Here is a 27,734-nt window from a genome sequence, read left to right as displayed (position 1 = left end):
AGGAAAGCAGGCTCCAAGGCAGGAGGTGGGGTTGCTGCAGGTCTCTGGGAAGTTGGAAAGTGGGCAGAGAATCACTGAAACACAGTCTGTGGGGCAGGATGGATGCCTGTCAAGTGTGTGTCCTGTGCTCTGGAGGGAGGCGCCTTCTGCAGGAGGGGCGGGAGCGCCAGCTCACTCCAGGGCCCGAGCTCTAGCATTGGCCTCTTACAGCACCACCACCCATCCCCACCCCCCCATTTTATGGTTTTGGTTACCTTTTAAATGTCTTAATAAAAGACGAAACGTATTTATTCTCCATAGATCAATAATTTACTATGAGTTGTGACAATACTAAATTTGGTCAATTATTTATCAGCTCTAAAGTATTTATAAATGCTACCTTAATTTAAAGCATTAGCCATTGGAATTCAAATATTAATAAAGCTGTTTCCCATTTAAAGGAAGAAAGGAAGAGTACAGATAATGAGGGTGGCTGGGGGCAGGTGGGTGCTTGTGGAGGTTAAGATTATTGGAGGAACGAGGTGGCTCGTGGAGCAGCCTTGGGGGCGGCAGAGGTGCTGGACTCCCTTGGGGAGAGACCATTCCTTCTGGGCAGGCAGGGCTGAGCCCGGGTTTGCCCAGAGCCTGGCTTTTTTCTGCTGCCTGTGGATAGGAGCTGAGCCTTGCTGGGTTCCTCTGAGATTAGGGCATCAGGTTGTTTCTCCCCAGGTGGAGGCTCTCTCTTGCCTCATCCATTTAGAAATGTCCTGCTGTTCTTTAAGGTGGCACCCAGGGGCCAGCTAACACAGGAGCTGCCGGTTGAGTTGCAGGGACCTCAGAGTTGCAGGGGCTGCATGGGCAGATCTTCTTCCTGGGTGAGCAAGCCTGGGGAGCGATGCCTCCAGGGCACCTGACAGAGGGAAAGGCTGAGCTGGCAGTGGCCAGTGTCGTGACTGGGGGTGGCACCAGGAACCGTGGGTCTCTTCTAACACATGCCTTCTAGGGTATTGCTTCCCACAGCCTTGTTCTGAGAATGTTCCAGAAATCCCCACGGGGATGGAGAATAGTGGGCATGGATTAGTGATGGTGCCTAGAGTGACCTCAATGTCTGAGGGCACCTTTCTCACCTCCAGCACCCACCTGCAGGCACCCAGTGACTTGATAAGTCAAGGATCTGCTTTCAGGGGAGACAGGCCTTGTTCCTGCCTGCCTACTCCTTCCCTGGGGCCTGCACTGAGCTGCGAGGTGCCCTGGGGATTTCTATCCAGGGACAGTTGGGTAGAGTCAGCCTGGAATCCTGGGTTCTGTCCCCTGCTGGCCACTTTCTCTCTGCAGCATTGGATGTAGAGGTGCCTGGTGGTCTGTTGTTCTCTTTGCTGTTTGCTCTCTGGCTGTGTGGCCCTGGCCAAGCAACTAGCATTCTCTGTGCTCTGATTTTTTTTTTTTTTTAACCAGGGAAATCAGAAAGCTCACCTGGGGTGAGAGTTACTGAGAGTTTGTTCTGTGAAGGGGCCAGTACCTCACCTGACATGTCCCACCCTTGAGAGTCCGCTGTCTGGAAAAGCCTGGATGGGTGGGATGTGAACATCTTCTCCAGGGAAGCAGGTGGGAATGTGACTGTGGATTGTGCAGTTGTATCGGGAATGCTGTCTGGGCACCCCCCGCACCCCCAGTGCCGAGCTCTGAGTAGCCCTTTCTTTTGTGGGGACCCTCCGCTTTCCCAGGACACAGGGTGCAGGTGAGGGGGCTGGAAGCTGCTCATTACAGTTTGTCTTTACTTACTTTCCCAGCTGATGGATGGGTCATTCTCAGGGGGCCCTTATCAGGCCATCAAGCCTGTGTTGTAATCAAGAGAGACATCAGCTTTGTGACCATATAATATGGAGGCAAAGAATTATAACAAAAGCTGTTATCCTCTAGAGAGCTGTAAAAACATCTTTGAGCATCATCCTAGGTAGCGATGACTTCTGAGTTGCTACTATGTGCCAGGCAGCATGAATGGCTGTCCACATATAAAGACCTTTCATGGCACACATGGAGCAGCCCTGTGAAGAGGGAGCCATCATCTTTATTTGACCCCCCACAAGAAGAAAGAAAGAAAGACAGAAAGAAATAAAGAGAAAGCCAACCAGTAACCCAGAGAGGACCAGCCCTCACCCGTAGTCCCAGCTTGTGACCAGGGCAGGCCCCGGACTCCGGCCAGGTGGCCCGTCCCAGTCCTGGGGTTCAGCATCTGTCACAACAACCAGGGCATGCATTGTGTAACATCCCATCACACACAACCTTGATTAAGCTAATAGCTGATTTGGCTTTGATCTGATGTATTTTGATCTTATTATTTTTATGTTAGAAGCCTCCAAATAACCATCATTTCAACAGTGCCCCAATTAGCAGGCCATTCACAGTGGATTGGAAATTGACTCACATCGGGCCTCTCCATTAGCGCCTGGGAGAGGCTTCCAGCCTTAATTACCCACCCTTTTTGTGGAGGCCTGGCGCTTACAACGCTGCAGGTGGCTCCACGAGGGGTGGGCCGGCAGTGCTCACCTCCACGGGGAGGGCGAGATGGCTCTTGCCTGTGACTACTAATACTTAAGATCCTGGGCATGACTTTGATGGAGAGATGGGATGTTCAAGGAAGGGGCAGGAGGCTGACATCTGTTCAGCATCTTGTGCACTGTGAGGCATTGGCGCTTGCTATCAGCGTCCTAAGTCAGTGCTCTCATAGCTCTGCTGGGTAGAGATTCTTATTCCTATTTAATAGAAAATGGAGGCTGAGAAAGGGACATGCCCATGGCTGTGTGGCTACTGACCGGAGGAGCCAAAACTGGAACTTGGGTGAATGAATGCTTGAGATCCGAATGCTCTTCCCACCACCCCTGGTGAGGTGGTAGCTGGTGAGGGTTCAGCCCGGCTATATGTCGTTGTCACTCTGCACCCACCTTGTGCTGCTCTCCTGAGACCCTGAAAGGTGCTAAGTCCCTTCCTTCCTTTGAGGCCCTGGTGCCAACCACAAATGAATTTACCCTCCTCTGTGTCCCAGGGAGCTTCCTTTCTCTTTCCTCCAGTTGAGTTGCAGAGTCTGTCTCCTCAGTGGATCCTAAGCTCCTCAAAGATGGGACCTGTGGTCATCCTGCTCTTCCCCCTGACAGTGCTTAGGGCAGGGGCTGGCTTGTGGGGGGTGGGCAGGGATACCAAGTGTATGTATGAGACAAGGAGGGCAGGAGCCAGTGGCATGCATGCCCCGATGGGGAAACTGAGGCTCAGAGAGGTTCTGCCACTTCAGAACCTGACATATATGGAGTGGGGACAGATGATGACCTGGGAGGGAGCCAGGCAGGTGGGGCAACAAGAGCCAAAAGTGACTGATGGCTGCAAGGAGGACTCTCCGTGGGAGTCCTGGGATGGGACAATTCCACAATTGAGCATTGGAGTTCCTGGACAATTTACGTCCCAGGGATATACAGTTTATTTTATACAATTGCTGTTTAAGATTATAAATGTATTGTATTGGCGTTAAAGAGAGCATGCATAAGAAAAAATATCCACGCATTGTCATAGTGCCTTAGCTTTTAGTGTTTTCTCTTGCTGTTTTCATGGGCGTGCTTTCTGCCTAGCTGTAATCATAGTTAGCATATAATTTTGTGCCCTGGTATTTTCACGTGACCACCTCTCAGAAGCATTTTCCCCATGTCTGTGGCAGTGTTCATTGTGTGGCCTCACATCTCATTATCTGGAAAATGGATGCAATGATACCTACTCTACACGAATGTCCTGAGAATACTGTGAATTCACAGGTACAAAGGACACCAAGAGAATTTGGCACAGAGGCAATTCTCACACAATAGTCCTTCCTCCTATGTAGTTTTCCTGCTTATCCATTATCAGAGGATTATTTTTCTTTTTAAAAGGAATTATTTGTTTATGTCACAAAATTTTGGCTAATATAGAAAAGAATGAAAACCACTTTCAGGTTTCTTCTAAATTGCAGTCACTTTTAACATTTTGCAATATTTCCTTCTGCTTTTTCTTTCATGCATGTTGATGTTTTATTTAATTGATAAAATAAAATACATACAATTTTGTATCACTTTCACCTACCTTTTTTATGACAGGCACTTTCCCATGTTATTGTAGTATCTTCTTGACTAGTTTAAAGGCTATATATACTTTCAGAAAATGGAGCACTTTCATAACCACTCATCTATTTGCATCTTTTAGATCATTAGCAATATTCCAAGAGTATGGATAGTGTCCTCTGAATGGTTTTGGATTGAGTGCTGTTCCTACGATTTGGACAGGTACCCAGAGAGGAATTATTGACTGGGGCCATGGAAATTCTTGCATGGTGTTTTTGCATGAGTCTTTACTGCTATTGTGAACTGGGCTTAGCCTGTGTCTGGGAAAGGATGGTGAACACAGCAGGCATGACCCTTGTCCTCCTGGAGCCTGGGGTCAAGTTGGAGAGCCAGCCAGTAACACAGGCAACATGTGGCTCATGACAGGGAAGTGCAGTGAAGGGAGATCATGCCACAAGGGTTATGAGCCAGTCTGGGGATGCTGAGTCTGAGTTTTGAAGCAAGAGTGAGCATCAGGATTGAAGAGGTGAGTTTGAGGGTCCAGGGTGGGCAGTTGGTTGGGATGTAGCAGAAAAGGGTGTGGTGAGGAGCATGAGGCTGCAGGCACGGGAGCTTGCAAGACCACCCTTTCAGGAGTGGGCTTTTACTTTATCCCTAGGCTCTTGGGGGGCACAGCAGGGCACGCAATGGATTTCTGTTTAGGAGAGAACTCAGCAGACTGGAGCTGGGGTAGGAGGGGGCCAGGGCATCTGGGGGACTGTGAGATTCACAAGACCTCATCATCTCTTGTTTAGCTACCCCCTGCCGGTGGCCTTGAAGAGGAGAGAACCATAGGATTTGGGTTCTCTTCCTGCTGGTGCTCATGCAGGTGCAAGGCGAGCGCCCTTGCATGGAGGACAGCCGGTCTTTGCTGCTGGAGAGTGTGGGGGGACCCTCCCCTTCCCACATGTTCCCCTGCCTCCCACTGCCTTGCTCCCTGGGGTCAGTTCCCCCTTTTCTTCTCTCCCTCTCCCAGCCTTATCTGAGGCATTACATAAACCCAAGGGCTCTTGACCGAAAGAACTGCATTGTCAAAAGTTGTTCAAAGTCTGCTGTGTGCAGCAGATGGCCTGCTGCCATTCACAGCCTGTGTTTTGAAACTGCATCTGCTTCTCCACATCCTTGCCATCGCATAAACCATTAGTAAGAGATGTTTGCTTCAAAACTGGTGCAGTGGGTTGCGGCGTTGGGAGGTGCATCTTTCTATTAATTGGTTGATGTCCCAAAAAAGTGTACGCATGTGGCTACAAGGGGCGCCTCTTGCAGTTACGGGAGAACTTGTAAAGATGAGCCCCTGAGCGTGCCAGCCCTAGATGCGGCTGCTGGAGCGTCCGTTGCGTTCCTCCTCCGCACCCGTGGTAACTGCCTGAGTGGCGGGAGCGTCTTTCTTTGTTATTGTCAAGTGGCTTTTGAATAATCCTTCTGGAACAACTGCTTCATCTGGGGTTTGGCCCAGTATTTTTATGATATGGATCAATTGGATTTGGCCAGAAGACCTAGGGTTTCTTTTCTTTTTTATTTTTTTGCTACATCTTGGGTCCTCTTGGGTAAGTGCCTCTCTGACTTTCGGAAGCCATTTAGTCCCTTCAGTCCCAATCAGTTCAGTTCAGTCAACAGTTGTAGAGCACACAGTATATTTTCTGCCCGCGGCTAGGCATGAGGATGCACAGATCAACACAATGACGTTTTGGCTCTTAAAGGGCTTATAGTCCTAGGTGGGAAACAGGATGGCTAATTTTACAGCTCAGTTGGGGTGAATCAGGCAGATTTGGGATGGATCTGTGCTCTACCATCCTTCCCTGACTAGCCTAGGGCAAATGGTTTTGCCCCTTTTGACTTCTATTTTCTCATGTTAAATGGGTACAAGAATATATAGCTGGCATTTTCACCAAGGATGTCAGTGAGGCTGTGCTTATGAGAGCCACTGGCCTGCCCAGGATGGTTCTTGGTCCTGGAGGGAGGCAGCCTCTCTTGGGAGTCCCGGGCATGAGCTGCCAGGCATGGGGCCTGCAGGTTGAAGCTGGTGCAGCATCGCCCTGATGCTGACCCCTTCCTCTCTCTCTTCTCTCTTTCTAGCCTGTGACCTCATGACCCAGGGGATTTTGGCCTTGGTCACGTCCACTGGCTGTGCATCTGCCAATGCCCTGCAGTCCCTCACGGATGCCATGCACATCCCACACCTCTTTGTCCAGCGCAACCCGGGAGGGTCGCCACGCACTGCGTGCCACCTGAACCCCAGCCCCGATGGTGAGGCCTACACACTGGCTTCGAGACCACCCGTCCGCCTCAATGATGTCATGCTCAGGCTGGTGACGGAGCTGCGCTGGCAGAAGTTCGTCATGTTCTACGACAGCGAGTATGGTGAGTTGTCCGGCAGGCGAGCCGGGGCTGCTTGGGGACAGGGATGGCCAGATGCTGGGAGACCTGAGAGTGGGTGGGGCCCTGGACCGGTGGGGGGTGGTCTGTGCTGAGTGGGTCTCCAGGTGATAGGGTCAAACCTCGAGCTTCATGAGTCAGGAAGAGCTGCAACAACAGCTCCATAGATAGGTATAAAGTTGCCTAGCAACAACACCTTATCATGACGGCTGAAGTTTGAATCATCTTAGAGGTTTCAATAAAATATTAATAAACTGCTGGCAGGGATCCAAAGGGCTGTATGCTGGCACAGGTGGAGGCTGGCCAGCATGGTTCCTCCTGGAGGTCTCCTCTCCAAAGAGTGCCCTTCACACTGGACGATTGCCTGGCCTTCCTGGCTCCTTGCCTCCATCCATCGCAATCTGCCTTCAGTTTCAGGGTTCCAGGCTGGGGCAAAGGTCAGGGGAAGGAATGCCCTGAGTGTCATGGAGCCAGGCTGGGGTTGGTGGGTTGGGAACACTGGGTAGGGCTGGGCATGGCTTCTTTGAAGACCTGTCATACGAAAAAAAATCATAATTTGCTTGTTAGGAAACCACAAAAATGGGCTTTGGAGAAATGGCTTCAGGTTTTCTTATGACTGCTCTGTCAAAACAGACTAGTCTTAATCCTGAGATAGAATGGTTTCCATGTTTAGTGTTTAAACAATTTTTTTGAAAATTATGCGATAATTTATATTTACATGCAATTATAAGGAACAACCTAGGGAGATCCAGCATGCCCTTCACCCAGGTTCCCCCACGGTAACATCCTGCATAGCTGTAGTACAATATTGCAACCAGGATTTGATACAGCCTGTAGGCCTTGTTCATATTTCAGTAGTGCACGTGTTTTTGCAGGTGTGGATTTACTGCTATGCATTTTAAAAATCACATGTGTAGATTCCTATGACCACCAGTCAGGATACAGAGCAGTTCCTTCACAAGGATCCCTGTGCTACCTCTTTATAGCCACAGCCACCCCCATAACATGTTAGAGGGTGTGGGAGACTGATGAGGGTTGGCAGCCCCACGGCTGGTGCCAGGATGGAATGGGTGGACCTTCGAAAGTCCCATTTTTGTCTCTGGGTGATATAATTTCTTTGCCAAGAATGTAACTAAGAAAAGAAATCAGCATATGTTTGCATTTGCCTAAATACTCTTCTTCTCTAAGACTGGAATGTTGTCCTCAGCTCTTGAGCAAATATGCTGTTTGGAGTCTTCCAGGAAGAATTGAAAGAGCAAACAATCACTGTGCTGAAATAAAGATGAGGTGGATGGGGACAAGGGCAGGACCTGAACTGGACTCAGTCCAGGACCTGGCCTCTCCCTCCCACCCTCCCACTCCTGCTCAGTCCCTGGCCCTTGGCGAGGAGTTGGAGACTTTGTAACAGCCCCGAGCTGCCTGCAGGGATCTCTTAGGGGCCAGGCCTTCCCCGAGAACCCTTGGGGCTGGTGGCTCAACCCCAAAGTCCAGCCTGCTCTGAGGCTGAACCCTGTGGAGAGGCATGGACACTGCCAGGGATGGGGGTGCTGTGGTCCAGTGTGCCCAGGCCCTTCCCACCCCACTTTCTCTGGGCACCATTGCTCTGTTTCCAATCTGGCCTGAAGACACAGTTTTCCCCTAGAGCCTGGGAGGCGACCTTGATGGGAGCCTCAGCCGCTGGGAGGGCAGGTGATCAGCTCTCTAGCCTGCCCACCCGCCTGGGCTCCTGTGACTCCTGCAGACTGAACAAGGCCTGGTGGCACTTGCCCAAGTCCCGTTTTCTTATTACCCTCCTTACCCTCACTCTTCTCAAGATGCAGGTCCTCAAAGAAAGATGTCCCTGAGCCCCACCTGTCCTACAGAGCTGGCAGCTTGGTTACACGCTCTTGCAGACATGCTCGTCCTGCCCTCAGCCTGCTCTTGGCTTGTCCTGACTCTCATGAGGGCTAGTCCTCCATGAGTGCTGGACTGCCTGGTGAGGCAGTGAAGTCCAGGAGAGTGGCTGTGTGCTTCCCACCACCACGGCCCTGCAGCCTGCATGGTGCCTGGCATAGAGTAGCCCCTCGACACATTCATGGATGGGGACATGGAGTTTTCAAGCCATTTTCACACAAAACAAAGGAGGAATGGGGAGAAGGACAAGGGTACTGGATGGTCTGACCTCTGACTATGAGGTGGCAGGGAAGGGGTGTAGGCTAGGAAACAGGTTTTATTCTACAGACACACTCCCCTGCCCCTCTTCTTTCCTCCACCCAGAATCTCCAATGTGACCAAAAGCTGTGTTCCTCTTTTCTGACATGGACACCTTTGCTACCTTTGGTGGGGTTGAAGTTAGTTTCCAACCAGACTGCTCCTTATCAGTAATTCCATAAAGTCGCCAAGTGACCAGTAGCTTTCATCTGGAGGACCACCGCAGCTGGTTGGTTGAGGCTGCTTGGGAGCTGTGCTGGGAAGGATTCTGAGGCCGTGTGTGGGCTCAGCGGCAGAAAACACCATGATCGGTCTGTGAGGCTTCCATGGTGCAAGAGAGGGATTGGCAGAGACCTGTCATGTTTGCTGGTTCAGACCTGGAGGGTGGAGGTGAGCGGAGAACCCCAGAGCTGGGGTTCTCAGTCAGAAGACAGCGTCAGAGTGGTGTGCCCATGGCGCTGTCCAGGGTGCCAGCCCTTCTGGCTCTCCGCTTGCTGGAGGCCAGAGAACTCTTTTATTGGATTCTGTGCAGGACCTCCTGCCTTTGCCTGCCATGGTCATCGGCCTCCTGATATGACAAGCATTGAGGCTTGGTTTCTGCCTCTACACATTTTCTGTAAAATTTTAACCCAGTGCCCAGTGCTCGTCCTGGCTTTCCCCTCATACCCAGCCCAGCTGCTGCCCATTTCCAACGTGCTTGTGTCAAGTGAGCCAAGGCAGCTCAGCCTATCTGCTGTTTGATGCAGCACATCCAGCCCTCAGAGTGCGAGTGTGGCTGCTCCCTCGGCATGGCTGGCTGTGGCCTGTCCCAGTGTCACTCCTAGGTGGATACACATTGCTAATACAGCCAAGACAAACGGTGCCTCTGGAACACCTCAGGGCCCCTCCTGCCCCTGACTCACTGTAGCACTAGCTGCAGATGAGCACAATTCAAAAGCAAATTAAGTGTAAAGACTATTCTGTTCTTTCCAAAGTCAAACAGAAGTGGTTTGGGAATATAGCAACTGTTTTTCAATGCTGATCTGCAAGTACCTTTATGTATTTTACTTCATTCTAGCCGCCCAATATCCCTCTGAGGTCAGATTATTGCTACATTTTACAGATGAGGAAAATGAGGCTCAGAAAGGTTCTTCCTGACTTTAGTACCCATGCATTTAGCCAAGGCATCATCCTATTTCTGTAATTTGGACTTAGTAGGCTCTAGCTTCCTGCTCCTGTCCCCAGCCAGTCAGAGTTGATGCCAAGAAAGAGGGAGGTAGTTTGGAAGGACATGGCATGCTCTAGGCTGATGCAGTCACTTTAGTGAGCATCATACATAGGCTCCCTCCTTTGTGGGGCAAGGCCTGATTCTTCCTCATTTGCCCATCAGCCTCCCTTTAAACCCTGGAATGTCCTGCCCCAGGTAGAGCCTGAGGACTGGGCATTTGAGCCAGGAGTTAGAGATCAGAGCAGGAAAAGCCATGGGCTCCAAGACAGAATTTGGCAGAAGGGTGAGAGAGGAGTTGGTATGTATATGGTTTACAAGATGTGCTATTTGGTAAAATTCCACTGAAAATACTTGTATGCTTGTTATGACAGTGAAAGGAAAAATAAAAGAGAAGACGACATTTGAGAGAGAAAATTTGCAACATTAAAATACCAAAAGTTTGGATCGAAAAGAATGGAGAACTTTCTGAGTTGCCACTTCAAATGCTGGGATATTCATGTGTGTATGCATTGGCAGGGGCTGGGGTGGGAGGGGGGTGCTAGTAGCTGTATCCACAATTTCCCTCTAGTGAATAAATTTGGATGAAGGTTGTAATTATGATGAGCTCTTAGATATCATTGACTCCTTCATTCAAAAAATATTCACGGAATCCCTACCACATGCCAGGTATTTTGCTAGGCACTCATTTTCAGTGAAGACACAGATGGGTGGAGTAACTTGGCTAATGTTGCATGGGCTGGCATTGGAAGTTAGGGCCCAGGGGCCCAGGGGCATCTCCAGGGCACGGCAGTCCTTTCTTGGTCTCTGGGCTAGCTCGCAGACCTGGGATGGGTTGGGAGCTGGGATTCCACAGAAACAAAACATCAGGGCTCTGTTTGAGTGGCCACTGTCTATTTGTGCTAGTTTAAAAATTACTTTTTAATTGAAAGCTACACGTGGTTACGATGTATATGTTTAATTAAAAGATTAATAACCTGAAGACTCATGAACCCACAATCAGTTTAAAAAATATCAAGGAGCCCTTTTGTGCTTCGCCTGACCATGTCTCCCCTACACAGGGACTTAAACACTCTCCCGATTGTGTGCTAACAAGTCCCTCGCTTTCCTTGATAGTTTTTTTTTCTTTTTATGTGTCTGAAGTTTTGCCAAGTTGTATCTAAGCATGGAAATTTTAAATTTATGCCTCATATATTTAAAACACTGTACATGTATTTCACTGTTTTAGAGGATCCCAAGCCAGTGTCTTTTTTTTTTTTAACTTTTATTTTAGGCTTAGTGGTACAAGTGCAAGTTTGTTACATAGGTAAGCTCATGTCATGGGAGTTTGTTGTATACATTATTTCATCACCAAGACAGTAAGCCTAGTACCCATTCCTCGTTTTTCTTGATCCTCTCTCTCCTCCTACCCTCCACTCTCCACACTCCCATAGGCCCCAGTGTGTGTTGTTCCCCTCTGTGTGTCCATGGGTTCTCATCATTTAGTTCCCACTTGTAAGTGAGAACATGCCATATTTGGTTTTCTGTTCCTGTGTTAATTGGCTCAGGATAGTGGCTTGCAGCTCCATTCCTTGATAGTTTTATCATACAGGTATGGGGCCCATGGTTGGTTTGCGACTCATATATGTGGAATAACACTTCGGCATGCTTCTGGGATTGTTTTTTAGTTTTCACTCAGCATTAGGTTTTCGAGATTGATCTGTTTGATGCAGGTGGATGTATTAATCATTTTTATTGCTGCACTGTATGCCCTGATTTATTTATCTACTTTATTGTCTGTGGGCATTTGTTTTGTTTCCAGGATTTTGTTATTACCAAAAATACTGATAGGAACATTCTCATATTTGTCTTTTGGTGTTTGTGTGCAGGAGCTTTTCAGGGTCTATTCTGAGGAGCAGAATTGCTGGACTCTTGGGTCAGTGAACATTTCACTTTATTAGGTTAGACCAAACTGTTTTCCAAAGCATTCCTACCTATTCACACTACCATGTGCAATATATGAGATTTCCCCAAGTCCCCTAACCTCACCAACACTTGTCTTCTTGTTACTTTTAGGTTTCTAGTGCAAAATGTAATTTTATTTTGATTTTAATGTACACTTTCTTGATGATAGATGAGGTTGGGTATCTTTTCACATCTTTATGGGCTATTTTTATTTTCTCTTCTGTGAAACACCTGTTTGTAGTTGATTTTTTTGCCTGTTTTTAAAATCGAGCCTTTTCTTTTTAAGTGTGGCAATATCTTCTTTAAGTTAATTGTTTGTCTTAGTGAACAGAAATTCTTTATTGTATTGTTGTCAAATGTAGTCATCTTTTTTTATGGCTAGCTCTTTTGCTTGTCTTGTTTAAGAAGTCCTTTCCTACCCGAATGTCAGAAAGAAATTTTCCTGCTGAAACCTCCCTCTCTATATGGAGGGCAGATATTGTCCACCTGGCTAGGTGTCCACAGCTAGGGCCTGGCCAGGCTGTGCCTGCCCTCCCCTGCCCCTCTGTGAGCCTAGCAAGCCTACCTCTCTCAGCATCTGTGGGCTGATATTCCTTCCACCCTGACACTGCTCCACTTTGCCATGCCTTTGGGCCAGTCTTTTTCTTGGTGGCAACTGAAGAAAGCTCATGCAAATTCAGTGCAGCCTATGGCAAGGTGGTTAGGAAGAGCTTCCTGGAGGAGGTGACATTTAAGCAGGTGCTTAAATAGGAGTAGTTTTTATTTTTTATTAGGCAAGCAAAGGGCACTGGGGGCTGGAGGTGACATTTAAACAGGTGCTTAAATAGGAGTAGTTTTTATTTTTTTTAGGCAAGCAAAGGGCACTGAGGGTTGTAGGAAGAGTGTTCTAAGCAGAGGGAAGAACTTGCTTCCCTCTTTCCAGAAGAAAGGCCTGGGGGCAATGGAGAGGAGGAAAGATCATATGGCTGGAATATGGGAATTGGCTAGGGATAAGACTGGAGAGACAGTCGGAGGAGGCTTTAGATGCTCAGGATCCCCAGAAATCTCTGGGAGCCATATCTTGCTACCTCGGGTGGCACTCTTGGGTCCTGTTCTTTATACCCCATCCAGAGATTTGAAGACAGACAAAGGCAAAGCCTTCATCTCTAGAAGGCTCTGGTCCTTTCATTGCATCCTGTCTGAAGTCATTGTCTGCAAACAAAAGGGCAGAAACTGACACATTCTCAGGAATGATGATCCAAGTTAGGACAAACCACAGTCCCAGAGTCTAAGCTAGAGGTAGGACCCGAATTTCCCAGATGACCCAGGCGTCATGCCAGGGGGTAACAGCTCCAGTCCCTCTAGCCCTTGCTTCATGCTGGGTGCCCTGAAAGAGCGTGGAGCTGCCCTTGCTCACATCATCCCAATGGCAACCCCACATGGTGGGTTCTGTACTCAGAGAAGTAAAGGGATTTGCTCTAGGCCATATGGCTGGAGAGTTGGGGGCTGGTCAGCTCTGGTTCCCAAAGGGTCCACAGCTCTGTTCACAGCCTCTTGGCAAAGCTGTGGGGAGCAAACACCGTGGTAGAGTCTTTGCTTGATGTACAAAGATTTATTGTGGCATTTTTGATGACATCAGAAATTAGCAACAACCTAAAGGTCCATCTTCAGCAAATTGGTTAAATATATTATGATATTTACATTTAATGGAAAACTCTAGTTCCTTATGTACTGAGTGGAAGTAGTTCCAAAACATGGTGCTGTTAGCTGACAATAGAGAAGTGAGAATGGTGATGTGGGTGTTGCTTTGTGTACAAGTGAGCTTCTATGTGTGTGTATCTGAGTGGACACACATGGTCACTCCAAGGAAATGCTGTTTAAGGAAAGGAAACACAGTGGGTTGGACTGGGATGGGAGATGAATTTTTCACTGCATAACTTCTTGTACTTTTTGAGTTTTGCATCAAGTGCAAAAAATAAATGAGTAAATAAAAAAGTAAGCATGGATCGCCATTCCTCTCTGCCTCCTGCTTCCTGTGCAAGGTGACTTCTCTGAGCTTCAGCCTCCTCATCTATAGGGTAATTTCTGAGCTGTAAGGGCAAAACACTAGTAGAGTGCCTGGCACATGGTAAGTGGTCTATATGATCACAACAAACCATGCATGGGGACCAAGAGTGGTAGGAACCAACATTCTTCCCTCAAGGCAGTGCGTGTGGGCACTAGGCAACCTTGGTAGAATCTTGGTGCAAGAGATTTGGCTGTTTGCTCCTCCAGTCAGGCTCAGGATAACCTTTGCGTTTAATAGTTAGGGGCATGGGCTCCAGAGCAGTCTTCTTGTTGAATCCCAGCTCCGCTGCCATATCTGTGTGACATTGGGCAAGTTACTCAGCCTCTCTGTGCAACAGTTTTTTCATTTGTAAAATTGTGATACAATACTACTTTCTGCCTGATGGGGTTAACATGTGGATTAAATGAGTCAATAGATGTCAGGGGCTTAGCTCAGTACCTGGCGCGTGGTAACTGCTCAGTAACACTACTCTGGAGCTGTGCCCAGCGGTGGTCCCATTGCTGTCCATTCTTCTTTGGCTTCCCAAGGCAGACCTGGTGAATCCCAGTCCTGGCTTGTTCAGCAGCCCAGAACACAGCTGTATTTTGGTTGTGTTCTTGGTGCTTGGGGAAACAGAGAGAGCTTGGGGGTCAGCTCTTTCACCTGCAGGTTACACACCTTGCCCTATGGAGGAGCTGAGCTGCCAAGGCTTCCCCAAGGTCTCCTTGCACAGTCACAGGTGGCTCCGAAGAGCCATCATGCCTTCTAAGCTGGACAGCTTAACTGGTTTTCATAGAAAATATCTGTCGGGATCTCACCCCTAGAGTCTTCCTGAAGTAAAATTCCGTGGAAGAAAGGGAATTATTGGGGCAAATGTTACTTTAATCAATGCCCCTTGCTGACGTCTCCTTTGTGGCCCCTGGCAAAGCAGGCCAGATGACTGAACTGCCATGCCTGATTTCATTAATAATACACATTGGATCATTATGGCATTAGTTTAAATTGAAGTAATACATACTTTTTCCAGACAAAATGAGTAAGTGGGTTTAATTGCTAGGAAACCTATGGAAGAAGTTTGACAATAACTTTACCTGGATGAGTGTTTTGGGTTTTGTTCTTCGATCTAATTACAAAGTAACTGTACTTTGGGATGTGTTAATTGTAGTGTGCCCTAGAAGATTAAAGTTTATTAACTCTGAATTTCCCTCACCCCTCCATCAGATTCCAGAGTGCGTCTGGAGACATGAGGAGATGCCTGATGCAGGCGTGGATAAAGGACTGGAAAGTGAGGCTATGCCGACTCCCACACATGCCCCGGTGTGCTGCTGGGTCCTGCTGGAGTTGAGGGAGCAAGAACTTGGCCAGATCGTCCCCCATTTCCTCTTCTCACCACACACCATTGTGCCCTTGCAGGACCGATGCGGGCTCCTGTTGATATCCCCCTCCTGCCAGACCCACACTCCCCAGACCTCCTTTGCCCCACACATGAGAGGGAACAAGGGAGATGTTGTGTTGTTAAATACTAGAATTCCAGGAAGGGTACCAGCGAGATGTGGCTGCAGACTTCTGGAAGGACCACTAGTCCAGATGGGACCTCCCCTCCTCCTGCTCCCTGTCTGCTCCCTTCCAGCTCCGGCTCCTTGCTGCTCCGTGAGCGTGCCCGGCACAACCTGCTGCAGAGGCTTTGGGCTGGCTGTTTCCTCTGCCTGGGACACTCTTCCTGCACGTGCAGACGTCTGCAAGCTGCACCTTCGGGGCTTTGCTTCAATTCCATCTGTCCCGTGGGGCCTTCCCTTTCCAATTTATTTAAAAATGGAACTCTATTTTCTCTTGGCACCTCTTTCTCCCTTTTTCCATTGAATTTATTCCCATTTACTCAGCTTTTGATGTCTATCTTTCCCCAACTAGTTCCATGCAGACAGGCAGTTTTGTTTGCTTGGTTGAGTGATACTGGACCCACAGCGTTTAGAACAGCACCTAAAGCTTAGTAGGTGCTCATTAAATATTTGATGAGTGAATGAGTGAATTGATATTTTGGGGGTGTTTCATTGCCCATTTATTGGCCCAGAAGCATTTGTTTCTTTCCTTGAGTTTACCAATTACAGCAGTAATATATGCTTCCTATGGAGTCCAAGTATGTGCAAAGGCAAAGCCCCTCCCTCCTCCACTTTCAGTAGAGCACTGGCTTGTTCAGCCTGCTGTGTTTCTGTCTATACCTTCCTCCTTGTCAAGTGTGTAGACTGCCTGTGTATGCCAGGGGTCAGGACTGGAATGTAGTTTAGATGTGGCCAGCCCCTGAGAAAGTTCTTCCCATAGCTTCAAGTCAAGAATGACTACAAAACACATATGAATCACAGTGAGATGGCAATGGTGCTGCTGAGGTCTGGTGGGTGAGCCTGGCTTGTGTTGGAAGACTTAGTTCTCTTCCTGGCTTTATCTTTTTCTAACGTGCTTCTGGGCACACTGACAACTCTTTCTGATCCTTTGTTTTCCCACTTTAGTAGTGGGGATAATAAAAACGCCTACCGTGGAGGGTTCCTGTGAGGCTGAAATGAAACGAAATGAAGTGATGGATTTGAGAGTGATTGCACTCCCTGAGGTCCCAGACCATTTCTCGTTTTTCTTACTCCTCCGCAGTACCCAGGACAACGCTGGGTACAAGGCCTGTGATTGAGCCAAGCGCTGAACAAACTGTGCTAGGAGCCCTGAAGCCTAGAGCCCCAACTCTGTCCCGGGAGGCAGTGGGTTTTGAATTACAGCTGGGAGCAAGAGGGCTTCTGCAGGTGGAGGAAACCTGTGACTAAAATGCCAGGGTATGAATGGCATGGCATATTTGAGAGGGAGGAGGTATGGAGGGTCAGCAGCTTATGGGAAAGGATGAAGGGGTCCATGGAAGGGAAGCTGCGCTAGCGGTCTCAGAGGCCAGGTTGTTGTGTCTGTTGTAGGGTTTTCCTCTTCTGATGTGAGGCATGTGCTGTGACGTCGAGGCTTGTCCTCTGTGTGAACTTTCTCCTGTGTAGTAAGGATGCTCAAGAATGGAAGCCCGTCCTCTCTGGTTGCATTGCTCTGGAATGTTAAAAGGATGAAATTGCCTGTATCTTGTGTGACTAGTTCTGGACTGCAGGAAGCCTGGTGGTTTTGATCCAGGTGGCAGCTGCCTGCCCTGTCTTTTCTGTGGAAGGCTCTGGGAGTGGTGACAAGGCCACTTAGAACCAAAAGGTGGGGGTCACGCCCAGACACAGCCATGTGGGTAACATTATGTCTCCTCTCAGCCCTTCACGTACCCAGTTCCTTGCTGGAAGTTATCCTCTTACCCACCTGATGGCGTGGTCGCCGCGGGGGCTTGTTTGCTGCCAACCCCCAGCCAGGGTAGGAGGCTGCACATGAACCTGGCACGCTGCCTCTGATTTTTGGTTTGATTGTTTCAGGTTGCATTGTCTGCCTGTTTGCTTATTTGTTTTTTTCCTTCACACATCCAGAGAGAATTTGCAGAGGCTTCTAATGTCTTCTTAGAGAGACACTGAGGTTAAGAAAGCAACTGCAGTAGAAAATCAAGAGGTGCCAAGGACGGCTGTGGTCACGCTGTTCTGGCAGCCACAGGTTACAGGGTGGGAGGAAGCAGAGGGACCAGGCCCCCCTCAGCACTGCAAAGAATCCTCCCTGAGGGACCTGATCTCTACAGGAGACCATGAAGGACAGAATGGATGGCAATTCCAGCTCAACCTTTACAGCAAATGTAGAAGTGGGTTTTGCTTGGCTGTTTCTCAGTCAAGCACAGTCACTGACTGTGCAGTGTGGCCCTCTCACGGCTCAGCTGATCCCAAGCTGGAACTTACCATTCCTGGAAGGGTAGGGATAGGACTTGCCTCTGCCTAAGCTTCCTCTGGGCCAGACTTGAAGCGGGTCATAGCAAGGGTTGTGCGTTCTGGCACTCCTTGCTGCCCACGGAGTGAGGCTTCATGTGTCCATTCAGTTTAGTTCTGTTGGACAAATGTCCACCAAAGGCCTTTGCAGTCCCAGGTGCTGGGTGGGGCTCAGGAGGAGAGCAAGGCAGGCATGGTCCCTGCCCTGACAGGAACTGCTGTAAGTGGGACAAGGGGTGTGAGGGGGGCTGTGCAGTGCTCACCATAGAGCCGTAGCAGAGCCGGGGGAGGCCTTCATAAGCATTGGTGGCCGAGTGCAGTCCTGTTGGGGTGAGGAGGGCTGAGCAGAGACCAGCCCAACGTGAGGGGTTCCAGCAGGGCAGAGGGGCTGCCTTGTGTTCTAAGGGGAGTGGGAAGATGTGGAAGGGGAGACCACCCTGCTTTGGGATTTTTGCTTTGAAATTATTTGTATCATATACATAAGTCATACACAAAATGAATATACTCTTGTTGAAAAAAATTAAAACAACATACACATTTAAAACACAAAGCAAGCACCCATTAGGCACGTGTTCTCCCTCTCCCACCTATCTGCCTTCCTCTCTTGAGGTGAGTAGAGGCCTTGCCTGGACATGCCACATGTGCACACAGATACAGTGCTTTGCAGACGCAGAAGGGGAACCATGCCCCGGGCATTGTTTGGTAAGGTGCTTTTACTTGATGGGCTTTGCAGCTTTTGCTCCATATTGCCCACTTGGTTCTACCCCATTCTTTTTGCCTGTTGCACAACATTCTGCAGAGTGGGCTTTATTCCTCTATGTCTTGATTCAGGTGGCTTCTAGTTCTTGGCTGTCACACAGGGCTGTAGTGCGTAGCCGTGGATACATCCTCATGCATGTATCTCTAAGTACTTCTAGGGGTTGGATTGCTAGAAAGCAGAGCGGCTGGGCTGCAGGAGATTCTGTTTTCAAATTAGGAAGCTAGAAAACAGTGATGAGATGCCAGTTACCAAAATAAGGCAGAGAAAGGAGAAGTGTTCTGGAGGAGAACAGGCCTTGTTCTGGCCCCTGTTGTTTCCATTCTTGGGTGCCATCTTGCTGAGAAGTGTGATTGGGCAGAAAGTCAGGGACAAAATCCAAAATCAGAGAACCAGATAAAATGCAGCAAGGGCCCACTTAGGTCGGCAGCAGCTCTTGTGAGAAGCGAATTGAGGATTGAATTATCTGCAGCTTGGTGGGAGTGAGCGGTGGGAGTGAGCAGTGGAAGGGAGGGAGGGAGGTGGTGAGGGCTAGGTGGTCCCTTTGGTGTGTCCTGCACTGAGGGACATGCCTCTCTGGTGGAATGGAGACAAGCTGGCAGGAATTCAGAAAGGAGGGATTCTGAGGTCGCTGACAGGCCTGGAGCTGGAGGATGGGCTGATGTGAGCTGAGGGGTCCCAGGACTGGGACTAATGAGGAAATGGTGCAGAGAATAGGGCGCAGTATGTCAAGGAACTTTCCAACTGTCAGAGTTGATCTGAGCTGGAAGGGGCTGCCTCTGTCCCCCAGGGACCCACCCTGGGTACTATGGCAGGAAGGTTCTTAGCTCTGGTGTGCCCACAAGCCCCTGGATGATTGGCCATCATGAGATAGAGGTTCCTCCCTAGAGACCCTGGCATGGTTTCCTCAGGCCTAGAGGCCCACCAAAGGCCACGTGGTTGAGCTTTGCTAATGGATCATAAAGAGAATAACGTGCCTTGTGTTGCTTCTTCCAAAGGAAGGGAATCAAACATTCACTGTGTAGTTACTCTGTGCCAGGCACACAACCACAGTTCCTGTATTGGTCTTTATAGTAACTCAACAAGGTAGGCATCTGCCACCAGGTCACATAAGGAGCAGGCTGGAGGGACCCCAGCTGCAGGTGGCGATTCAGATCTCAAGCCCTCACTCTCCTGACTGCACCCCAACCACCCTGAGCTACAGGTGAGTGCGTTCTGGATACCATGCCCTGGGAATGAGGAGAGAGTGGAGGGTGCAGGTAGGGTGAGCACCTGAGGCCCCAAGTTAGGAGATGCTGAGGCTGGATGGGGCTAAGGGAACTGGGAGGCATTTTTTCATTGCCTCACATTCTCTTCTGTCTTCCTTGCTTCCCATCCTCCCGGGCTCTCCTGAGACACACGTTCTGGCCTCTCACACATGCCATTTGCAGAGGGACCCACACACAGTGGAGCCTTAGGCCTGGGACTCAGGCTCTGGGAGGCTGCATCCTCACTGTGGGGCCTTTAAGGATTTTGTTGCTGGAGACCCTTGTGGTTCTGTGGAATCACCACATATATCGGTGTGAACATGACCTGTTGGCCCTGGTCCTGTGTGCTGGATTCTACCTGTGCTCTGGGAAGTTCCTACTTTACTTTTGTAGTTTTTTGTTTTATTGTGGAAAAATATATATACAACACAAAATTTACCATGTTAACCATTTTCACGCACAGTTCAATGGTGTTAAGTACAGTCATATTGCAGTCACTACCGTTCATCTCTAGAAGGTTCTCATCTTCCCAAACCGAAACTCTGTACTCATTCAACAAAGACCCCCATTTCCCCCTCCCTTCAGCCCTCAGCACCCACTGTTCTCCTTCCTGTCTCTTGACTTTGACTATTCTAGGGGCCTCATATAAGTGGACTCGTACTGTATTTGTTCCTTGAGACTGGCTTATTTCACTTAGCATAGTGCTTTCTACTTTCCTCCACACTGTGGCATGCATCAGAACGTCCTTCCTTTTTCAGGCTGAGTAATATTCCACTGTGTGGATAGACAGAATTTTATTGATCTATTCATCCATTGATGGACACTTAAGGGTTGCTTCTACCTTTGGTCCACTTGGCTTTCTGAGGGTGTTGGGAGAGGAATGTCGTCTCTTGGAGCCTCCGTGTGTGTGTGTGTGTGTGCGCAGGTGTCTGTGGGTGTGTGTTGCTGCAACAGGACTGTATGTGTTTGTGTGTGGTGGGCATTTTTGTGCCACACTGTTTGGAAGACATCCATTCATCCTTCATTCTGCCACAAAAGTCACCTTCCTTAACTCACTGCCCTGCTTAGACCCCTGAATGTCTCCCCCTCTCCTTAAGGATCAAGTTCAGATCCCTTCTCGCAGTGCACAGGGCCTCCAAGGTCTGTCTCTCCCTGGCCTTTCTCTCATCACTCCCTCAAGACCTCTGTGTCCCAGCGACGCAGGATGGATCAGCAGGGGTGCCATCAGGAACACATGGCCCACTCCAGGTCATTCAGAGGAGGGGATTTAACATGAGGAACTACTGACAAGTGTTGGCAGAGTTGAGGACAGGTGGAGTGGAAGCAGCCCAGACTAACAACTGAGCAGGGCTGGAGTGACTCCCAGGGCTCGAGGGATGAATGGGAGAGATGGTCCTGGAGCCATGACTGTCCAGTGGGTACTGGGACCTCATAGAGGGGCCACCCTGAGGGAACTGGGGGCATGTGGGAGACCCAGCCATGGCCAGAGACACTGGAGGCAGAGAGAGGGTGAAGTACCTGGCTTCCTCTTCCTCCTGTCCCTGAGTCTCCTGACCATGCTTCTCAGTGGTCAGTGGTAATCAGCAGGATAGGGAGTCTGGGAAGGGGAGGGGTGGGCACTCTAGAGGGAAGAACAGGGGAGGGTGGGGGATGGATGTGACTGCAATCTGCACTCCCCACCACACCCAGGGACTCACCTTCCTGAATGTGTCCCAGTCACACCCCACCATCCCACATGGCTCCCCGACCTGGACCAGCCACCTCACTACCTGAAAGCTATTCCTCCATCCTCAAGACTTATTTGAGCTTCTCCTTGTTTTGGAAGCTTCCTCTCTTCTCCTTGTTCCTCTGCCAGGTGGGCTGTCCCTTCTCTGGGTTCCACAGATGCCCTCTGTGCATCTCACCCCAGGTTACTGGGCCATAATTACTGACTTCCTTTTCTCCCTCCCTGTGGACAGTAAGCTCCTCCAGGGTGAAAAGCCTGCTTTACCTGCTTTGAGTCTGTGGCATCAAATGCATGTGACAGGCCTGAGCGGATGCTTATTGTGCGATTCAGCAACTAGGTTAGAGGTGACAGAAATAAAAAGCCCAGAGATCTGGAGCTCTCTCTCTCACACACACAATATGTGCACGTGTGTTTACATAGGCACATGCATTTGAGCACACATAGATGCATGTGTGCATGCATGTACACACTCATGCATGCATGCACGTACACATGCATGCATGCACGACTATGCACACACGTGCACATAGACACATGCATGTGAACACCCACACATCTGAAGTGCCTGTAGTCATTAAAGTTAGAGGCGCAGATGAATGTGGTCTGAGGCTAGCTATGAATCTTACTAACAGTCACCAAGAAAGATCAATACATTTAACTCTTTTCTTCTAAGTTGGCACAAGGTTTCACTGGAGGGCCTCGGGCAGCTCAAGGTGAAATTCTTCCTGAGGCCTTCCTTCTAGCCTGGCTTTTGCAGGGAAGGGAGAGCCAGGTGAGCTCCAGGGGCCCTGCACACCTGCAGGATGGGGATGGGCATGTCAGGGGTGCCTTTGGTTCATCTGGGACCTAACCAGGTCTTGGCTACTGCCACTGCAGTCAGAGGACCTGGCTACAGAGCCAGGCTGTAGCCATGGGGCACTGCCCAGCCCCTCCCTGACACCAGCACAGCCAGGCTTCGTGGGCCCCAACACCTGTTGTGGGGCCCAGGGGCAGCAAAGGGAGGAGGTATGTGGGGTGCCCTGGAGCCTGTGCACAGGGGCTCGTGTGAGCCACTGGGCCACCTCTTCCCAACTCCGTGTTTGGTCACAGCACTTCAGTGACTAGAAATCAGTCCCGGTGGGAATATTTACTCCATGGAGGCCAGTAAGTGCCACACGTCAGAGCTTCTTATTCTGGAGGGCCAGTTAGGATCACACCATGTGTCCCACTCACAGAGTGTTTGTGACCTGCTTGGGGGTGGGCGACTAGATGGTGACACAGAGGATGTTCAAGGTAACAGTGTGTTTTGAAGGGAAGGCAGGAGCCTGGGGCCGAGTCACGGAAGGCATGCTGTGGACTTGCACTGGGTTTTGGAAGGCAGGGAGGGCTTGGGCAGAGGGAGACAGAGGTCCCAGGAGGTAACAGCCTGAGCACAGAGAAGCACGAGGGTCAGAGAGTGGGGTGTTAGCAAGGAGGGTTAGGTGAGTTTTCAGGCAAAAGAGAAGGGCCTGGAAAGCCATGTTAGGAGTTGGCCTTTGTCCTTGCAGGGCAGGGGTTCTTAGTGGGCACAAGAGCCTCCTCCCACCTCTGGCCCCGGGGACATTTGGCAATGTCTGGGGACATTTGTGTTTCTCTGTCATAACAGGGGATAGGGAGGAGTACTAGTGGCCTCAGTGGGTAGAGGCCAGGGATGCCGATAAACATCGCACAGCACCCGCTTAAGACAGCCCCTGACAGTAAAGAACTTTCTGGCCTCAAATGTCAATAGTAGGTAACAGGGCATAGGTAATAGGGAGCTATTGCAGGTTCATGATCAGGGATCTATAAAGTTGTGTTTTTAGTACAGTTTGTGGAATAGAGTGGAAATGGGTGCATGTGATGTGTGTGTGTGTGCGTGTGTGTGTGTGTGTAGAGGGTAGGGATGCTGGGGAAAAGGAGACCACAGGCAGGGGAGTAATGAGGAGGCTGTGTCAGGACTTCTGGGATGGTGATGAGGGCTTACTGGGGGTGGTAGCAGTGAGACCACAGCATAGAAGACACATGGGGCCACTTTGTAGCAGGAAGTGACGGGAGTTGGAAGCCGACTAGTTAGGCCAGGTGGAGTGGGAAGGTTGACATCAGAAGTTCCCCAAAGGTCCCATCACTAGCGTAGGAGGCCAGGGGTTCCATCATACCAAAGAACACGAGAGAGTTGAAAGGAATGACAGTGAGTCTGGTTTGAGTCCTGGATTCCAGGGTCACATAATATCTGAGCTGCAGACATGACCCCCACTTTTAGAGAAGGGGAGTAGAGCTTTGAAAGTGCCAGTAGGTGCCTGTGGGTGTTGAGATGCAGGAAACCAGAGGGAAGTGGCTTTGGATGGTGGAAAATGGGTGTTTCACAAATCTGCCTGCTTCTTCACTGGTGTGGATCAGGAGAGCCCTGGGCCTGGTGGAGTGGGGCTTCAGCCACAGATCTCCCTGTGTCAGACACTTGGTTCCCGCTGTGGCTCCTTGTGGTTAGAATTCCAGAACTGGGCTCAACTTATGCTCTGCCACTTGTCTAGTTGGACCACTCTGACCTTCTTTGCATCTTCATCTATCAAACAGAGATAACACTGGCACCATCCCCATAGCTTAGATAGTGGATTAAATGGGATTACTGATGTGCCTAGCACATTTGGGGTTCTGTTTTGGTTATTCTTTAATAGGGGATGTTGGCAGTGGTGGGTGATGGATGATGAGAAGAGTAGATATGTGTCCTGTAGCCCCAGGGCAGCCCTGCCAACCTGCTCGGGCCCCAAGAGAGAGGGAGGTGCTGTAAATGCTTGTCCCCACCCCTCCCAGCCCTCTGGCATCCTTCCTGTATGCCTTGGGCACAGAGGCTTCTCTATTCCTCAGGGAGTGGGTCTTGGCAAAGGAACCTGTTTCTAGGCTTAGACAGCGGGCTGGCAGGGGGATGGGGTAGCTTGGCAGAATGGAAGGTATGGACAGGCCAGGCCTAGCAGGGGCTGCTCTCCTGGTGGGCTGCAGCTCCCATTTTCCCTCTGGCCTGGTTTGTTGGGGAATGAGCTGGTCCCTGAAGGGAGCAGAGCCTGAGCCCTTGTTGGCATGGGGATGGCATCAGCATAGCTGAACGGGCATTCTAGCCATGCAGGGACTCAGCCTTGTGCTAGGGGAAAAGTGGGGTTTAGATCTATGCAGCTTTTCTGCTTATTTTCTAGGCACCTTGGAATTAACTTATCTTTCCATCTGTGCAATGAAGAACTAGTGCCCAACTTGCTGCAGTCCATGTAGGAGCCATACACGCTCACGCCTCTATTCACTTCACCATGTGTGTCACTCATCAGTACTAACTGAGGATCTGCACTATAAGGGGCTGCAGAGGATGGACAGGGCAGGGCAGGGCAAAGGCCTGGAGTCCTCCTGGAGTCTTCACCCAGCCCTTCCATCACCCACCAATGGGCTTTTGGTGGGTCTCTTCCTTCAAGACTTATTTCCCTTCCATCAATTAGGACAGGGCTGGGGGTGGTCCCTGTGACTCTGACATCTCTAGTTGTGTGTCTTATGTAGCAACTGTGAAGTTAAAGCTCCTTAGGAGATGGGTGGTGGGAGCTTCTCCTTGAATTATTCCTCCCATGTAGCTGCCTTATGGAAATGAGCCGATAATGGCCTATTCCATGTGCAAATCAGCTCCGGGCTCAGCTCAGCCTGAGCAGGCGTGATGCCTCTTGCACTATAAATACCTCCCCTGGAACTAGTGCAGCCCCAAGAGTAGCCCCAGTGCTTCTCAGCTTGCACAGATGCCAAGAACATCACCTGTTCTTCCTGGGGCTCCCCAGCCTCTGGCTGCTCCTGGGAATCTCACATTTCCTGGTCTAGTTCAGTGCTGGGTCCCTTAGGGATATTCGTTAATTCTCATAAAACCCTGGGAGGATAGTGTAATTAGCAGCACTGGATGATGATTTAGCACTCAGACTCTGGTGCAGACTGTCTGAGTTCAAATCCTGCCTCCAGCCTTTCTAGGTAGCATGAACTTGGGTGAGATACTCAATGTCTCCATGTCTCAGGTTGCCTGTAGGCGTCTACATCATAGCCTTCTTGTAAGGTATAGAGAGCTGGCACCAGAATAACACTCAATGCCTGTCTCATAGAAAGTGCTTATCAGATGCTCGATATTATTATCAACCCAATTTTACCAATGAGGAAATGGAGACTTAGGGAGGTGAAGTAATTTTTCTGAGGTTGCAGAGACAGCAAGTGGCAAAAGAGGTCTGAGCACCGCCCCGCCCCCAATGACCATACTTTTCCTACCACAACCCACCTGGATCTCTGTCCTCTGGGGATGGTCAAATGATAAGGTAAAAGCTAAAAGGGATTTGGGGCTGCCTTTCCTTGGCTCTTCTCTGGGATGTCCACCAAGGCATTGAGTGTCATAGAAAACCTGGTTTCCCCAGCTTAAACCTCTAAAGCTAGTCCAGAGGAACAGTTGCTTCTGCCTGGGAGTTAGCCTCTCTACCTCAGTTTGCTTCTCTCTAAATGAATAGATCAGATCTGCTGGACTCTCTTGTGGCTGCATTGATCTCTGTGTTTTGTGGCTATGGTGTGCTTCTTATGTGCTCTGGGGTTGTCACCCAAGGAAGTGATGAAGTGGTTGCTTGTCATGGGGACAGGAAAGAAGAAGCATTTGAGTAATCACTGCATGCCAGCATTGAGTTTAGTGTTTAAAAAAAACTGGCCCCATGGAGTTTTCATAACACCCCTGTAAGTTAGGTACTTTTGGCCCCATTTTCCAGATGGGAAAACTGAGGTTCAGGCAGACTATTGAACTTGATTAAGGTCACCCATCAAGAAAGACAAACACTGGTGGCTATGAAGCTTGAAGCCCCATTGTCCCTTAGAAAAGCAGAAAGTCCTCAAATTACTTGAGCTTCCACCTAGGAAGCTAGGAAAAAAGAGCAAATCAAATCCAATATAAGTAAAAGAAAGAATAAATGAAGATTAGAGTGGAAAATGATGAAGTGGAAATCAGAAAAACAATAGAGAAAATAAATGAAACAAAAAGCGGTTTTTCATGAAGATAAAATTGATAAACCTCTGAACAGACTGACTGGGAAAACACAAGAGAGAAGACACAAATTACCAACTTCAGAAATGAGAAAGGTGACATCACTATAGATGCGAGAGGCATTAAACAATCATAAGGGAATGTTTTGAAAAACCTTATGCCAACACATTTGACAACTAAGCTGAAATAGACAAATTCCTTGAAAGACACAAATTACTAAAGCATACTCCAGAAGAAATAGAAAGCCTGAATGGTCATATACTGATTAAAGAAATTGAATTTCTAGTTTAAAAACCTCAGAGAAAGAAAACTCCAGATGCAGATAGCTTCGCTGTTAATTCTGCCAAATATTTAAGAGAGAAATATTACCAATTTATGCCAATTTATCCAGAAAACTGAAGAGAATACTTCCCAACTTATACTATTAGATCAGTGTTATCCTGGTACTAAAACTGACCAAAACGTGACAAGCAAATTAAACTGATGTCCTTCATAAGAACTTCAACAAAAGATTAGTAACAATATATAAACAGAATACTTCACTGTGAGCAAGCAGGGCCTAGTCCAGTAATACAAGGCTGATTTAACATTCAAAAATCAAGTGACGTAATTCACCATTATTATAGACTTAAAAAGAAAACACGTATGATTATGTTGTAGCATTTGATGAAATCCAACATTCAGTTATGTTAAAACTCTCAGCAAACTGGGGATATAAGGTAACTTCCTTAACTTCATAAAGGGAATTTATAAACTATCCATGAGGAACATCATATTTAATAGTGAAAGACAATATGCTTGTCCCTTAAGATCAGGAGCAAGACAGGATATTTACTCTCACTGTATCTATTCAGTGCTGTAGCTGAGGTTTTAGCCAGAAAATTAGGCAAGAAAAAGAAACAAAGACGCCCAGATTGGAAAGAAAGAAATGAAAACTTTAAATTTACTGATTATATGATCATCCATGTGCAAAATTTAATGGGATCTACAGAAAAGTACTAGAATTAACAAGTGAGTTTAGCAACATTGCAGTCTAAAAAATATACAAAAATCCATTGTATCTACATACTAGCAATGAACAATTGAAATCAAAATAAAGAAGAATACTATTTACAATAGCATACAAAATGGGAATTATTTAGGGATAAATCTGACAAAAATCAGCAAGATCTGTACACTGAAAACTACAAAACACTGCTGAGAAAAATTGAAGAAGATCAAGATAAATGGAGAGACATACTGTGTTTGTGGATTGGAAGACTCATTACTGTTAAAAAT

At 48.7% G+C, this 27,734-nt stretch overlaps 1 protein-coding gene across 3 annotated transcripts in view; it reads left to right on the top strand.

Annotated features, from left to right (window-relative positions):
* GRID1 (glutamate ionotropic receptor delta type subunit 1) overlaps positions 1-27,734 on the top strand; it is a 765,377-nt gene that overhangs the window by 153,365 nt on the left and 584,278 nt on the right. For all 3 annotated transcript variants that reach the window (XM_031015574.3, XM_055353885.2, XM_055353886.2), the window contains one exon: positions 6,174-6,458. In XM_031015574.3, the coding sequence (XP_030871434.1) occupies positions 6,174-6,458 (285 nt within the window). The remainder of the gene's footprint in view (positions 1-6,173; positions 6,459-27,734) is intronic.

The sequence above is a fragment of the Gorilla gorilla genome, chromosome 8 (genome assembly GCF_029281585.2).
Source record: "Gorilla gorilla gorilla isolate KB3781 chromosome 8, NHGRI_mGorGor1-v2.1_pri, whole genome shotgun sequence".
NCBI lineage: Eukaryota > Metazoa > Chordata > Mammalia > Primates > Hominidae > Gorilla > Gorilla gorilla.
This window is presented reverse-complemented; position numbering and strand designations above follow the sequence as displayed.